The sequence below is a fragment of the Lepisosteus oculatus genome, chromosome 1 (assembly GCF_040954835.1).
Source record: "Lepisosteus oculatus isolate fLepOcu1 chromosome 1, fLepOcu1.hap2, whole genome shotgun sequence".
Lineage (NCBI taxonomy): Eukaryota > Metazoa > Chordata > Actinopteri > Semionotiformes > Lepisosteidae > Lepisosteus > Lepisosteus oculatus.
Genome location: NC_090696.1, coordinates 78041176 through 78056737, shown reverse-complemented (window position 1 = coordinate 78056737; position 15562 = coordinate 78041176). Strand labels below are relative to the sequence as shown.

Below are 15562 nucleotides of genomic sequence, written 5' to 3'. Positions count from 1 at the left end.
AATAACACCGTCAACAGTCAGGATAATAATAGTGCCGATAATATGAGGCGCTTAAGGAAGCCGGAGCTCTAGTGGGGGCAGTAACTGAAAACAGACGACCCGGAGCTGAACACCAGCCGGGCACAATTCCTATTTGGGATTGTCTTTTTTTAGGGAACACGGCATTCCCGAAACCTCCCTTTTCCTATTGGCTAGGCGGCTCCCGGACTCTACCATTCCGGGATCCGCAGTCCGTGTCCGGAGCCGGTTTAAACTCGGGCTATGGGTGTTCCCGAATATTTCACGCGTGCCACGGATCCCTGACCAGCCCGCGGGCGTGGGCGTGGGCCGTGCCGTGGGCTGTCCCGCACGGCGGCCCGGGCAGGGCGCGGGTGGTCTGGCCCGGGTCGGTCCCAGCTGTCACTCCGCAGAGCGGCGGAGACCAGGCGGCGTCATGGCGTCCGAGCAGGTCGGTTGTGGGACGGGAGAAGTGTTTTTTTTCCCCTACTCGTGTGCGTGTGTGAGAGCCTTGTCCGAGCGTTGTCCGCTGCTGTGGATAAAAGTCATTATATTTTCTGAAGCTGCTGTATCGGTGCGGCCTCCTCCCGTGTTCGTGTTGTGTGCGTCGTCTTTAGCCATCCCCCTTTCCAGATCTCTGCCTGTGTGTGTGTGTCTGTGTGTGTTAGGTTTTTTTTTGGTAACGAGACCGTGGAAAATGTGACTCAAGCGCCGCTGCCTGTTTCGTGCAGCCTCAGCTGCGCGCTGCCTGACACCCGCCGCCGTGCGGGGCGGGAGTGCGTGATTCCCGATTACACCGTGTGGGCGTGAACCCCGAGTGGCGCAGCTGGGGTAACAGCAGCGTGAGAGCTTGCGTTATTTACTCGTGTGAGGGGACCCCCACACCCCACTGTCCTGTGGTTTGCGAACACGCTCTCTGGCTTCGGCCCGCAGCCCGGGTGACGCTCTCTTGTCCTGTCCCTCCCACGCCCACGCCCAGCCCAGCTCCAACGGGCCGGTGAAGAGGTCCATGCGGGAGAAGGCCATCGAGCGCAGGACCAGCAACAAGGAGCACAACAGCAACTTCCGGGCGGGGTACGTGCCCATCGAGGAGGAGCGCTTGCACAAGACGGGCCTGCGGGGCCGCAAGGGCAGCCTGGCCATCTGCGTCATCGTCCTGCTCTTCCTGCTGGCCCTCGTCAACCTCATCGTACGTAGCGCGTGGCCGGGGGTCACCGCGGCGCCTGACGGGGAGGTGGAATCGGGGGGGGTCCGGCGTGTCGGCTGGCGGTCCGCGGTCCCGGGTTTGAGCCGGGCTCCGTGCGGAGGGGTCGTGTTTCCTCAGCGCTGGCTGGCACCCTGCGGCTTGAGCTGGACGGGGGCCGTGTGCCCTCAGGCTGCCCGCGGGCTCTCGGAGGGGCGCCCGAATCCGCCGGGGGTCTCTCCGGCGGGGGGGCGCGTGACGGCCGCCTCGCTCTCTTCCCTGCAGATCACCCTCGTCATCTGGGCCGTGATCCGGATCGGGCCGAACGGCTGCGACAGCGTGGAGTTCCACCAGAGCGGCCTGCTGAGGTTCAAGCAGAAGGCGGACATGGGGGTGGTGCACCCGCTGCACAAGAGCACCGTGGGCGGCAGGAGGAACGAGAACCTGGTCCTCACCGGCAACAACCAGCCGGTGAGTGAGAGCGCCCCCCAGCGGCGAGACCGGAGAGCGAGCGCACGCCGCAGAGATGCTGAGGAGTCGTGCGGACCAGCTGGCAGCAGCTGTATCCCCCTGCAGCTCCCAGCTGGCCGCCCACTGGAGCCCAGCAGTGTGAGCCTGGTCAGGACCTGGAGGGGAGACTCCTGGGAGAGCTGAGGCTGCTGCTGGAAGAGGTGTTAGTGGGGCCAGTAGGGGGCGCTCACCCTGTGGTCTGTGTGGGTCCTAAGGCCCCAGTATAGTGATGGGGAGACTATACTGTAAACAGGCGCAGTCCTTTGGATGAGATATAAAACTGAGATTCTGACTCTCTGTGGTCATTAAAAATCTCAAAAAGAGTAGGGGTGTCACCCCGGTGTCCTGGCCAAATTCCCCCCCTGGTCTTTACCATTCATGGCCTCCTAATAATCCCCATCTCTGAACTGGCTTCATCACTCTGTTCTCCTCCCCACTGAGGAGTGAGGAGTGTACTGGTGCATCATCCAGTTGGGGCTGCACACAGCTGTTGGTGGAGGGGATCCCCATGACCTGTAAAGCGCTTTGAGTGGAGTTTCCAGAAATGCACTATATAAGTGTAAGCGATTATTATTAAAAAAATACATTATTCTAAACAAGTAGTTCAGGTGGATAGCTGCATCAGCATGCGTAGGCTACAAAGGAATAAACCTATTACTTACTCTGAACACGTGTTGACCTCAGTTGAAATCATGCGCCTCCTGTATCTGTAGGCATACAGGTTCCGTAAGGTTTGTGGGTAAGTCTCGGAGCGAGGGGTCACGCGCTCTCCTGTGCGCTGCAGGTGGTGTTCCAGCAGGGGACGACCACGCTGAGCGTGGACAAGGACAAGACCTCCATCACCAGTGACGTCGGCATGTCCTTCGTGGACCCGCGCAGCCACAGCACCTTCTTCAGCACCGACTTCGACAACCACGAGTTCCACCTGCCCAAGGGCGTGAAGGTCCTGAGCGTCCGGAAGGCGTCCACGGAGAGGGTGCGTTCCCGGCCCCGAGCAGGGCCCTTGTCAGGCCAGGCCTGTGACCGCCGCGCAGATGACGGATGAGTGTGTGCACGACTGCTGTGCGTAGGCGCCGGGAGTCAGTCGGTTATCCAGAGAGCTCAGCGCCTCCCGGGCCCGATAGCCTTGATGTCTCATGTTACCTCCTGCCCAGACAGCCGCCGGCTCGTCTCCCGGTTCTTCTTAGAAAGCCGCAGGGCCTTGTTGTGGAAACGGCTTCACGACCCCCCGCCGCCTGTCTTTTCCTGTTCGCAGATCACCAGCAACGCCTCCAGCGACCTCACCATCAGGGTGGACGGCAAGGCCATCGTGCGCGGGAACGAGGGCGTCTTCATCATGGGCAAGACCGTGGAGTTCCGGATGGGAGGAGACATCGAGCTGAAGGCGGTGAGTACCTGTCGCCGCGGCGCCCGCTCCGTCTCCGCGCCGTGCCAGTCCGGCCCGCCGCCCCCTCCTCCGCCCTACAGACAGGCCCGCTCATCGGCCTGGCTCCGCTCGCCGACCTCCCGGTGAGGTGAACAGCTGCGGCCGAGAGGAGCCGTTCGGCCCGGCTGGTCTCCGGTAGCTCGTTGATCTGAAGATCTCGACCTGCTGGCCCTGGAGAGAAGCCGCAGTATTGGCTTCAGCAACGTGGCTGAGCGGATTATTTCATTGTTTTTACTATTTAATAGTCTAGTGTAGTTTGTTCTCCTGCTGTTGCGGATTGCACGGCAGTGCGTTGTGATGTCACCTGTAATCTTATGTCGAGCACAACGCCTCTGGTGTGATCGGCCGAGCTTTTGGAGGCGGAGCTGAGCACACGATGGCGTCGGTGTCTGTGCACTGCAAACCAAGTGAGGGAGGAGGAATGAGTTTCATTGTGGCCCTCCTAAATGTGTGTGCCTCGCCTTCCAGGAGAACAGCATCGTGCTCAACGGCTCGGTCATGGTCAGCCCCTCCCGGATCCCCAACTCCTCGGCCAGCGGGGAGCTGCTGTTCGACGAGGGCCTGGAGCGCTACAAGCTGTGCATGTGTGCGGACGGGACGCTGTTCCGGGTCCAGGTGAAGAACCAGAACATGGGCTGCCAGACCTCCGACAACCCGTGCGGGGCGGCTCACTGAGGCCCCGCAGTCTCGGGGCAGAATATCCGGGCCTTGGAGACAGGGGCAAGGACAGCTGGAAGGCTTTCACTGGCGCACTGTCGCCCGCAGTCCGGCCTGGGCACCCGCTGACAGGCCAGGCTCTCACTTCCGAAACTCCGGCGCGTGGCATTCCGAACCCAGCCCTCCGCGTGTTCCCCGACTCTCAGAATTATTTTTTCGGGCTTTTGCGTCCTGCAGGAACAGTGTGCAGCGTCCGGGACAGAGCCGTTGGGGCTTGTCCAAAAGCTGAGAACAGAACCTCAAATCCGTTGATTCATTTTCAGCCGTTTCTGACGTTTCTGTTGAAATCTCAGTTGTATGACAAAACTGCGTGTTGTGACGTACGCAGAATGAACCTGAAGCATGATGGCGCATGCAGATCTCGGGAGAGAGAGCCCCCGCTGTCAGCGCTTCCAGCAGGCCTGTGACCGAGAGTGTGCTCCTCCCTCTGCACCTGGCCCTTCTGCTCGCTTGCTTCTGCGCCACCAAAGACACCGCAGTTACTGCTCTGTATTTCCACCTTCCAACGCCTCTTCTTTTTCTTTCCTGCCCGGTGTACTCCCGGGAAGTGCATGCGGCTGTGTGTATGTGACAAACAGCTGGAGCGCCGCTGCGTGCTGTGAGTGCCGTCCTTGGCGTGGAGACGTGTGTGATGACCTCGGCAAGCCCGTGGCTCTCGGGGCGGCCAGGCAGGTCTCGTGGACCTCCTTCTCCCGGCTCAACCTAGTAAGCAACACGCAGGGACAGACTGGTGCCATCGCCGTCTTGTTCATCCCATTAATGTTGCGTGTGGGTGTGGGGGTTCTTTAAAGCCGGAGACCCACGGCAGGGGGCAGCTGTGGGGGGAGTCTGCGTGGCGATCTGTCCTCGGAGGTGGGCTGTCCTGGACAGACGCCGCACGGGAGCCCAAGAGCCTCGATTTTAATGCGCATCGTTCTGTGGAGCGTTGGGGGGCCGGTGGAAAAGGTGGTCCAGTTGTTCCCAGAGATAAGTCCCTGAAGTGAAACGTCCGTGCCTCGACGCTGCCCTGTTGAAGATCCTTGGAGAGCGTGCGGATGAGAGAAAGGGATGGAGCTTCGCTCTCGTCAGCATGTTACTGAGCTCTGGCGTTTCCTGTCTCTCGCTCTCCAGATGTGCCCCCGGCTTACAGCTGCCTAGCTTTCACACCTGCCTGTGAGTGGCCTTCCAGCTGTGCTTAAACCGTGCCAAAAGGGTTTGATTTAAATTGTTCCAATGAAGGTGCTTTCAACCCGTCCATTATATACCTATTTTATTTTTTTTAAATGTACATATGCACCAATTTAAAAACTGTAGAAGTCAGCTGATTTGTTTTCAGTGAGACAATAATGACATGAACTAAGATGTTCATTGACATGAGAACTGTAAATTTGGTATTATGAAAAACCGGTGCCTGATACGTTGTGTAATATAACCCTTTTCTTCCTTCTTTATTTCCAAGACCATTTGTGTTTCAGAATTTATTTTGACTGTTACACTGTTCATTTTTTAACATCAGTGCATTCATTAGGGTGTTCAAAGGCGATGAACCTGTTGCTGCCGGGACAGTAATCCCAGAGCAGGCTAGTGTCCTTCTCCTTTCTGAGGAGCGCGTGATTCCTGGGAGTGTGGCTGGCTCTGGAGTCCTGGGCCCTGGTGCTCAGAGGTCTCTCGGGATCGGTTCGGACACAGAAGCAGAGACAGCACGGTTACTTTCTCCTCTCCCAGTCTCCCAACACAGTTACATCGAGGACTTCCATCCAGTTTCAAGATAGAATTCCATGTAACTCAAATCCCGAAAAGATGCAAATGATTAACCAGATTGCATTAATAAATGAAAGTGCTTTGTGTGAATTGTAGGATGTTCATCTTTATTGTCTGTGCACTATTTATATGTGTTGACCGATATACTACTGGGATAAGGTAAAGTAAGGAACGCAAGATTTTCTGAGCGCAACGAAAGTAGCAGTGGTTTGCAAATCGGACCATTCTTTAACGAGCTCTTTTGGGTTTTTCATCTTCGAGTAATTGGGCTGATCAAGCTGTCATGAGAACTTTGGTTCTGTGTTGACCTCGCTGGCTGTGTTGGCCGGTGGGATGTACTGTAGGCTAGTATATTTATTTGTACTTAGTTCTCATGGAGCAGTAGAAGAGACCCCATGTCTCAGCAGCAACACTGAATTTTCTGAACACAGAAAGTTTTATCTGTTCCCATTCACATAATTCATTCTAGTCACCAGATTCAGGACCAGTCCACAGGGTCCCCTTTAGTACTTTTTCCAAAACGACCGTAAGGTGAACGTGGCCCACAGCTACAAGTCCGATATTTGGAGGTCATTTTCAATTGCAGTTCTGAGACATTTCCTTAACTAAAACCTGGAGCTTCATCAACAAAATGAGCCGTCTTATGTGGAGAAGTGGTGCATAGTTGGCATCAGGCAATATTCCCCTTTCTCACTCCTACAGTACCTCTCTGGTTAGCCACTGACCAGCTTGAGCGTGGGGCTTGTTGATGATGGTAAAACAAAATTTCAAGTGTTCAAAATCTGAAATACATTTCATTAAGACTGCTGCTAAGAAGTCCTCCAAGTTCTTAACTGTTTTTGCACTCATTGTGTTGATATATTTGCAGCGCCTTCAGCCGAAGGACTGGTAAGACATTAACTCAGGCTTGTGAATTATGCCAGAGAACCTGCTGCTCAGAATAGGTACAGTGATTTAACACTCTAGCAGACTTTGATCTGTTGTTTAAGGTAGGAAAGTGAATGAGGAACCATATTTCAGGAAAGCAGTCACAAGACTGTCCGCCCTTTGTGAAGGCTTGGTGTTTTCTGGGGTGAGTGTTCAATCACTTCATAAAATAGCTTTATTTTTTTTTATTTTGATCACAGATACCCAAATTAACCAGCTGTTTCAGTGTTGAATATCAATTCTGAAAACTGGAGAAAGAAAATGATGATTAGGTATCGTGTGTCCCAAATGAAAGTATGAACGTCTTACAAAAAAGCCAGTGATTTCGTTCTATTTAAGGCATCAGAGTTAATAGAATTAAGATCTTTTATCAATTAAGTGATCAGTTCTTTAAACCAAATAGTTTTTTTTTATTTTCTGGTTAGTCCTGTAAACTGATTTACATTGAAATCCTTTGACTTTGTGTTTTTGAAATGTAATTAAAAGTCTATTGACGACATGTTTAACATGCAAATATAACAGGATATATTTTAACCTCCAGAATAACAGACTATATTACCAAATTTCCTGGGCGCACAATTTGTTAAGTTTTTTTTTTAAGGAGGAGGTGGAAGAAGTGACGGATTGCAGTTCAGACACGATGGTGGATCTAAAGTAGGGTGACCATATTTTGGTTTTCAAGAAAGAGGACGGGGGGATAATCGACATGCCTCCGAAGTAATCTTTTTTTTCTAATCAAAGTTTTTATTAAATTTCTTAGCAAACTTTTAAACAGTTGCAGGGTTGCTGTTTCTCATCCATAATGGCAAACAAGGTAAAAACAAGAATAGAGCCCTATTTTAAACCAAGTTTTTTTTTTTCATTTTAACACAAAGGTCTTAAAATCAGAGGAAAAAATGAAGCCATCATAACTTAGGAGAAGTCCTAAGATCTATTTTTAAGTAAACGTTTTGAAATATAATGAATTTCCCATGGCCATAAAAACAGCCGCACACTCGCAAAAACCCTTCTCAAGCTTCGCTGCGTGTAAGTTGAAAACATCTACCGGTAACGCGTGGAACGAAGCTGTAGGCCTGTGTTTGTTTACACAGTCTGAGTAACGAGCAACACAAAATCCCGGAAACTTTTGGGATTTTTTCAAAGAAATCCCAGTCGGACTGTTATTTTAGGTCTCAAAAAGAGGACGCCTGGTCACCCTAATCTAACGCAAACCTCAGGTTTAATCTGGGCAACCACAAATCGTGAGGAGGCAGGATTCGAGTTATTAAAAACGCATGTTTTCCTCTATTTCTCTTCAGAATTTCAATTCCTAGTTATCAGAAACAGAAAACACCTCTGTTGCTGGGTTGTTGTTGTTAGCTGTGTGTAGACCGGCCTGCAGCGGCGTGCACCAGGAGCTCCAGGGGCCGGGTCCCTGGGTCCCAGGTCAGATGGTGTTTTTCGGGGCCACCATGGGCCCCGCCGCGGCGCTCCTGCTGTCCCTGTCCACGCTGTGCTACTGCTGGCCCTGCCGCTGGGACGGGCCGGCGGTCCTGGACTGCACGGGCGCCGGGCTGTCCGCCCTGCCCGGCCGGCTCCCCCCGCGCGTCGCGGTGCTGGACCTCGGGCGACACGCCCTCCGCGGGGTCGCGCAGCTCCGGCTCGGGGGCAACATGATCAGGCGCCTGTCGCTGTGCCTGGGGGGGGCAGGGGGCCCGGAGCCCGCTCGCCCTCTGACCCCTGACACCCCACGCCGGAGCGGGGAGAGGCTCTGCGTGTCCTGGGCTCCCGATCTGCAGCTGCTGTCGGTGGAAAGGAACCAGCTGAGACACATCCCTGCAGGTGAGTGGGCGTGGGGCCGAGTTTACTTCCTTTAGCCAAGGAAGAGCTCCGTTTTGATGTGAAAAGTTTTTTTTTGGTGGCGTTATTAAAAACCATGCTTATCTTAACCATGAATAACCATGGTTGTTAAAAACACTTGTTCATGTTTAATAAGAGGCATGTTTGCCCAGGTCAAATAGTCATATATGCAGTTTATCATGGTTTATAAGTCATATATCAACTTTACTTTATGACAAATTTCGTTGTGTGAAACCCCAGGGATTTCTGTAACAGAGCCTTGGTGTGCGCATGCGAGAAATGCAGGGGGTCCAGATTAATTATCGTCACATGACCTGAAACTTCACGAGGCGAGGTATATATGAATGAGTTTCTTCAAACGATTCTCCTCCCGCCCGGCCGTTGGAATGTGGAATGAGGGGCATCGGAAATCCTTACACTTTCAGAGGATCATCTCCAGCATAGCCTTCTCCGTCCAGGATATTTTAATCATCCACTTACCTCTGGAACACAGGCATCCTTGCATTGCAGAAAGAGCTGCTGCTGTACAGCTCTTCTGTTCCCCGTGGATGGATGATGGCTGTCAAATATGCTTAGACCCTCTTACTGACTCGAGGCTGAAGTGTCAGATTATAATAAAGCCTTATTTCGACCTCAGGATGAATGCATGCCTCTTGGTCACTTACTTACCAGCAGATGACCAGCTAAGTGCAGGGGGTTGTGCTTGTTGATGTGGAAAGACTGGGCTTGAGCTAGACTCTCTGCCAAACACTAAACAGTTATTTTTGGTGAGTAATTTAGACTGCTCCTGTGGCGTCCGGGAGGGCATTTTAGTTGCTATCAGGATTCACTCTGGCTTGCCAGGCCCCAGGGAGGATCAGCCCAGGGGCAGGAGGGCAGGAGGGCAGTAAGGTCTGGTGCTGGTCCTTCTTCCAGGCCTGGGCCGGAGCCCCTCCCTGCGGGTGCTGCAGCTGTCCGGCAACAAAATATCCGCCATCCGCCAGCAGGACCTCCGGAACTGCACGGAGCTGAGAGCCGTGTTCCTGCAGCACAACGAGGTCTCTGCCATCGACCCCTCGGCCTTCAGGGACCTGGGGCAGTTACAGGTAACTTGAGCCGACCTCTGCCCCGGCCAGCGGACAGGACAGCACTGTTAATAGTCAAGTGCTTACTGCAGAGAACTCGATCGCTGTCCTGGCTGATGAAAGACAGACTTGCCCTAGGTTTGTTTTATGCGACTTTAAATATATGCTGACAGTAAACACCACAACAATGGAGATCTTGGGTCTAAATTGCATATTTAGTCAAATTAAATGAAATATTAGTGTTTAAAATAAATACCATATTAGGTGCGGCCATCACCTACTGCTTTAAAGCATCTTTTTAAACATTCATCTCACTTTAGGAGTTTTTCAGCAAAAAAAAACAACTCTGTGCTGTTATGAGAGATTGTGAAGCTGTTACAGAAGATTAGTAATACAATAAATCATCTCGTTCTGTATCTGCACAATTAAGAAGTAAATTAAAATCACATCCAGGCTGTTCATCCCCTCGCAACACCAGGTCTTGGATCTCAGCTATAATGCACTGACCACCATCCCAGCGTCCGCCTGTGTTTCGCTGACCCTCCCCGGTTTGAGAGTGGACTTGAGGAACAACAGCTGGCTCTGTGACTGTGGGCTCCTGGCAGTGAAGAGGTGCTTGGCCTCTATCAGGGGTGCATCGCAGCAGTCCTGGCCCCTTGTGTGCGAGGAGCCAGCGGGCCTGGCTGGGAGAGACCTGCTGACCCTGGGAGAGTCCGAGCTCTCCTGCAAGAGGCCCGGCGGCGAGCCCGGACCTCCTCGAGCAGTGACCACGCGCACTGGGCGGCACACGGTCCTTCCTTGTGGGATCTCAGATCAAGGTACTCAAAGATAAGGACGCTCGTGGATTGTTTTTAGGATATGTTCGCTACTACTTTTGAAGAAAAAAAAAAAACATTTAAAGGAAAATTGAGCAAATCTTGGTCTGTATGGTCTACAGCCGAACTTGCTGTACATCCCAATGTTAAATCGCTCGGTCGTGTACACAGTCCATATGTACTGCACCACTGTCTCCATCTCGATCTCTACATTCACATTCTGATGAGCTGAGACCCTGTAGCCACATCAGGACTTACACCTGCTTGCCGACCCCTGGCGGACCAGCATTTTAACTAGAAAGCTGCTGAAATCCAAGTGTCATTTTTGGTTTTATCACAGGTCACCCAGCAGGGCTGTTGGGGCTCTCAAACTCAGCTGCTGGCAGGGCTGCCATCTCCTAGTTTTTGCTCCACCTGAGCTCTCGGCTACAGAACTTCTTCTAGCTGCTAAATTAACCTGGCGATGCATTTCTTTTCTGTTCCAGACGCCGGGCTGAAGTACTGGCTGACGCCACACGGACAGGTCTGGGAAACTCACACAGGCCGGCTCCAGCTCCGTGAGGATGGGGGTTTGGCGATCAGGGGCGTGCAGGAAGGAGATGCAGGACCGTACGTGTGCGCGGCCGGAGGAAAGCTGGGTAGTGTCTTCATTCTGGATGTGCACGCACAAAGTCACGGGCCTGTCAGACCTGCTAGGACGGCCAGAGATACACGGGCTTCCCCGAGGAAGCAAATCGGACACTCGGACTTCGTTCTGGCAGTTTGCCTGTCTGTCTTCATCACGTTCATATGCGCTTTCTTCATCGGAGTGGCGGCCAGACCTCTCCTGGACCTCTTCTGGCACAAGATTCACCGACGGAAAAGATCTTCGGCCGAGCACACGTACAAGAATGAGGGCTTTTCAGAGGGCGGTGCGGATGCAGAGAGAACAGAAAACGCATCGGTTGGCGAGATGCGTAATCCCACGTGGAGCAGAGCCGCCAACGATAACTACGTTACCATCCTCCAAGCTCCACCCAGCGCTGAAAGCAGGCAGGACTGCGTGTCAGAAAATGGCAGCTCCACCAGCAGTCAGAGTTCAGTGGTCAGAGATCAAACTCTGACAGGGGCCGAATCAAAGAACAGGGAAGTCGACCAAAATATTTTTGTATCTGTCCCTCCGTGGTACCCTCACTGCTTGAGTGACACACACCAGCACTTCAGGGGAGAAGACAACCAGGGCCTCACCCTCCCACCATGCCATGAAGGGCAGGATGTGTCAGGTCACCTGACGTCCAGGCCAGAAGAGGAGACTGCTCCCTCCACAGACCATTTAAAGGGGGACCTTGAGGCAAAGAATGCAATTTTGGGTCCAGGGTTTAATCAACAACCCTCCAATCTTAATGAAGTGAAAGATCTTCAGCAACCAGAAGGTTATTCCCACAGCATGGAGGAGGACGGCAACGTCGGGCACCAGGAGCCCAGCCGTCTGCTGCCATCGTCAGCTGTCAGCGAGACAGGAAGTGCTTGGGTGAAGAACACTGGTGATATAGAGGAGGACCTTGCAGTGAGAGAGAAAGACGTAAATAGCACTGTTTGGGAACCCTTTCCCTTCAGAGATCATAGCGCCTCCTTTGAGGGGCAACTCGATCGCTCACAAGTCCTTGTCCATGACTCTCAGGCACCTGCAGCTACCAGGAGGGAAGGGGCAGAGTGGACATCTCAACAGGCACCAGCTGAAGAGAGAGACGCTGTGAATTTCTACTACTCCTCAGGCCTAGTGGCGGAACAGAAAACATCAGCTTCAAGCAGTGCTGGAAGTGCTCAGAGCGAACCTGGCGATCTGCAGAAAGCCGAGCTTCTCAGTGGGGGCACACCCACAGGAAGAAGTGACAGCTGCTGTCTTGATCCCTGGACAGCACCATCCAGGGATGCTGAGCAGTTTGGGAGATCTGATCAAATGTCAAACATCTTAGATACCCATAAAGAAACAGACCATAAAACCCTCAAAGGGTTTCCTGAATTGACGGAAGGAATACTGAGACAACTGAGCCCAGAATTTGATTCTGAATTCTGGAATGATAGTGGAGAGAGCTTCGAGTTCAGCGACTCCAATGTCGAGGACAACATGAACGCCACATTGTTTTCGGATTTCAACCTAGCCCAGCAATTAAAGATGGAAAGGTGGTCTCCTTTTGGTGGACCAACCCCAAACGAACCAAGAGAAGATGAAAGTAATTCAGAAGTGCAAAACGGCAGCTTCAACAGCAGTCCCGATCTCTCACGTCACTGTCCTGAGAGGACCAAGTTTTCAGAAAAACAGCCTGCTGCAAACCTGCAGGTCATCGACAACAGAGAGTGGGGCAATCGGATCACGAGTAATACATGTGAAAATGCTGATTATGATGGCAACCTGAATTCTTCTCCAACATTTAACCTTGACTCAGAAAGCACACTACACCTGGAAAAATGTTGCACAGGTGCTTTCTCCACACAACACACCACTGTACCCCACGGTGGAGACTTCTTGTGTCCCGACTCCCCGTCTTTTAAGGACATGGAGGAAGACGCAGAAAACGCCAAAACTGAAGAGGCACGGGAGTCTGACCAACATGGGCATCTTGCTCTAGACAGGACAAAGAGCAGCATGGAGGAACACGAAGCTGCAGGCTGGACGGTCTTCAATTGCAATCCAACCTTGCAGAGCTTCTCGGGTGAGACAGGAGAAATGACAGAGTGGCCACCTGCTCCCACAGAGGCAGGGGCTGATGACTTCCACGCGGCCTCTCCTCCAGGTGGGACACCGCAGAATGCAAGTCCCCAGAGCACCCGGTCTCCTCCAAGTGAGATGTGGTCAGACCTAATTTTACCAGATGAGATGTTTGCTACTAGACCAAGACACCTAGAAAGTGAAGTTGCAGAAACGGACAGCAGTCTTTCTCAGGATTCATCTGGAAGCTCAGCTACACTAGTAAACAGTGAAGGCATTCCAACCACAGAAGAGGACTTCTCAGAGTCTCCGAGACCGGCGACTGGCCCAGGCGAGGATGAGCAGGTCAACACACAGCTCCTTCGTCATCAGGAGCCAGTGGAAGCTTGGCTTTCTGCGCCGGCAGGGGAGAGGAGAGAGACGGTTCAGTCGTTCTCGCACTGCAAACAGAAACTGGACTGGACCAAAGGAGGATATTTTGTCCAAAAGAGAAAAATAATGGACACCTTCTCCGCCGGCTTCTACTCCTCTGTGTCCAAAACCACAGAAGCAAGTCGGAAGGGATGCGAGGAGGAAAACACACCGTCTGCAGCCCACGCCTCACGTATTAGATCTGAATCCTCAGGTGCTCCAATGTCGGGGAGCACCGTGACCTTTTCAGCAGGACAACTGCAGGGGGAGCCTGCGTACATCTCACCCAGGGAAATTACAGAAACAGAAAAACCCCTGGGGGCCAGTTCACCCAAGGCCTGTGAGCGGGGCTGGGGAGGATCTCGGGGTCCTGAGGGGCCTCTCCTCGCCCTCCCCACCTCAAGCCCAGAGGAGCAGCCCGGGAGCCCGGCAGCTCCCCTCTTCCTCTCGGAGGCCAGGAGCAACGAGGGGAGCGAAGCTTGAAACATTTTCACATCCAAGCTCATACCTCACTCAGAGGTGAATTCAGTGAAACATTTCCTAGAACTTTCCATTTGATCAGCCTGCCCGCAACAGGACTGGGCCGCAGCAGCAGCATCTAAAGGCAGCTGGACTCAACTACACTGCGCCAGCCCAGCTGCAGGACTGAAGGATCATTCACACCAACAAGCTCTCAAGACACATGGGAAATCTCAAAAGAGCTTTAGTCCGGTAGAAAAACATGAATTTTAAGAATGCAAAAGGATTTACAATTATTGGCTAAAGTACTGATCATTGGGCTGCCCTTTAAGGGTTTAGTCTTTTAAAAGCATTATCTGGTCACAGATCTAGAATCACCTCAAAGCTAAAATTCTGTCAAATGTATTATTCTGTATAGTTAGGATCTTATAAAGTAATCCATTCTTAAGCCCCTTAAATAATTTTTTAGTTTTTGACTATTTCAAACAAAAGTGAGCTGATTGATGTTTCTAACTGTCCTACCACGAGTCTGATAGTAAGAGATGGCTGCTGAGGCAGCCCATGTTAACTGTGCAGCAAGACTTGTCTATGTTCGATACTCATTTATCCATTCTCCGTGTACTGTACTTCCACTTTTTTTAAATTACATACTACATGCCTTATTTTTCATTATTCATGCTGAAGGAAAAGGACTTTGCCTAAGTGCAGAGATCACCATGTATTGTGGTCTGCACATTTTAGAACGATTTTTTGAAGCTTTAAATGACAATTTAACAAGGTACAGAACACTGAATGTACAACACTACCCCGCTGGATTGCCGTGTAAGTCCCTAAAAAATTTTAAGTGGTCCCTACTTACTGTTGGATTTATGAAGCCTTTAACACAAGGGCATCATGTCAACGAACACATTTCCAATTAAATAAAATCTATGCCAAGACAGGCCAGAAGATTACACTTTGACAGGGAACAGGAGCACCATGTGGAGATTCGCAGCACTGGAAGTACTCCGTCCACACTTGTGAACGATATCCTGTTCTGGGCTTGTGAAGTGTGGAACATTTCTATACACTGCACATTACAGGAACCGCAATATTACTACTTAAATACACTGTGGAAGGTATTCGAGTACTTGTCCGATCTGTTAATTTAGACTTTACCAACACGTATGTTAAAAGAGGATAAAGCAGGGCTTGCTTTAACAGCTGCAACAATGAATTCCTCAAGAGAAGAAGTAATAAAGCATATAAGAAATAATAAATACGTAAAAATGTTAACTTTTGTTACGTATCAAAGACTAAGGACAAATATTGAAAGCGGGAAACAGTAACTTCTGTGGTAAGAGCTGGGAAGCCCTTGCAGTGTGTCTGCTCTTTTGGGAACGCCCAACACTGGGCAGCTGTATTTACTGAGCTCAACCATGACTGAAACCACACAGGTCTGCTGCTCTACTGATGAATTTCCCACGGTCTGCCTCACACGGGCCAGCAGGACTGCATGAACTACAAACACCTGTGTCCATAAGACCCCACATGCTCTCCTTGAAGAGCTTGGCCTTTCGGCACAGCCAAGCCCTGGGCATCCGCGGAAAGTTACCGGGGCGCTCCATGTGGCCGAGACAAAGCGCCGAGCACACAGGGGGAAACACGGCAGCCTGCTGGACCGAGATTCCTCCAGTTTAACCACTTCATCGACAAGCCAAAATGAGACAAGAGCTCCAGCCCAGTCGAGGCGAGCCCCGCTGAGGCCACCACGCTCCAGGGTCAGTCAGTCTTTCACCAGGAAAG

At 51.9% G+C, this 15562-nt stretch overlaps 2 protein-coding genes across 4 annotated transcripts; both read left to right on the top strand.

Moving 5' to 3' along the window:
• The first annotated feature begins 86 nt into the window (after nucleotides 1–86).
• Nucleotides 87–5663, top strand: sgcb (sarcoglycan, beta (dystrophin-associated glycoprotein)). Of its 2 annotated transcripts, XM_069193860.1 has the most exons (7): nucleotides 87–448; nucleotides 977–1186; nucleotides 1466–1651; nucleotides 2475–2666; nucleotides 2946–3077; nucleotides 3585–3731; nucleotides 5341–5663. In XM_069193860.1, exons 1-7 carry the CDS (start codon nucleotides 434–436, stop codon nucleotides 5356–5358), a joined length of 900 nt encoding a protein of 299 aa, XP_069049961.1. In that variant the 5' UTR covers nucleotides 87–433; the 3' UTR covers nucleotides 5359–5663. The 2 variants fall into 2 exon arrangements, with proteins under 2 accessions (XP_069049961.1, XP_069049960.1); XM_069193859.1 differs by having other exon boundaries at nucleotides 96–448; nucleotides 3585–5663.
• A 94-nt stretch (nucleotides 5664–5757) lies between these two features.
• LOC107077197 (uncharacterized) lies at nucleotides 5758–15550 on the top strand. Of its 2 annotated transcripts, none has more exons than XM_069193854.1 (5): nucleotides 5758–6645; nucleotides 7799–8321; nucleotides 9255–9424; nucleotides 9882–10221; nucleotides 10704–15550. In XM_069193854.1, the coding sequence occupies exons 2-5, from the start codon at nucleotides 7931–7933 to the stop codon at nucleotides 13799–13801; spliced, it is 3999 nt and encodes a 1332-aa protein (XP_069049955.1). In that variant the 5' UTR covers nucleotides 5758–6645; nucleotides 7799–7930; the 3' UTR covers nucleotides 13802–15550. The 2 variants fall into 2 exon arrangements, with proteins under 2 accessions (XP_069049955.1, XP_069049957.1); XM_069193856.1 differs by having other exon boundaries at nucleotides 7102–8321.
• Nucleotides 15551–15562: the final 12 nt, after the last annotated feature.

Coding starts and splice junctions, on each gene's coding strand:
- sgcb (XM_069193859.1), top strand. Junction 1,652..2,474: donor TCACCGGCAACAACCAGCCG/GTGAGTGAGAGC, acceptor TGTGCGCTGCAG/GTGGTGTTCCAGCAGGGGAC. Junction 3,078..3,584: donor GAGACATCGAGCTGAAGGCG/GTGAGTACCTGT, acceptor CTCGCCTTCCAG/GAGAACAGCATCGTGCTCAA.
- LOC107077197 (XM_069193854.1), top strand. CDS start 7,931: ATGGTGTTTTTCGGGGCCACCATGGGCCCCGCCGCGGCGCTCCTGCTG. Junction 8,322..9,254: donor GCTGAGACACATCCCTGCAG/GTGAGTGGGCGT, acceptor TCCTTCTTCCAG/GCCTGGGCCGGAGCCCCTCC. Junction 10,222..10,703: donor TTGTGGGATCTCAGATCAAG/GTACTCAAAGAT, acceptor TTTCTGTTCCAG/ACGCCGGGCTGAAGTACTGG.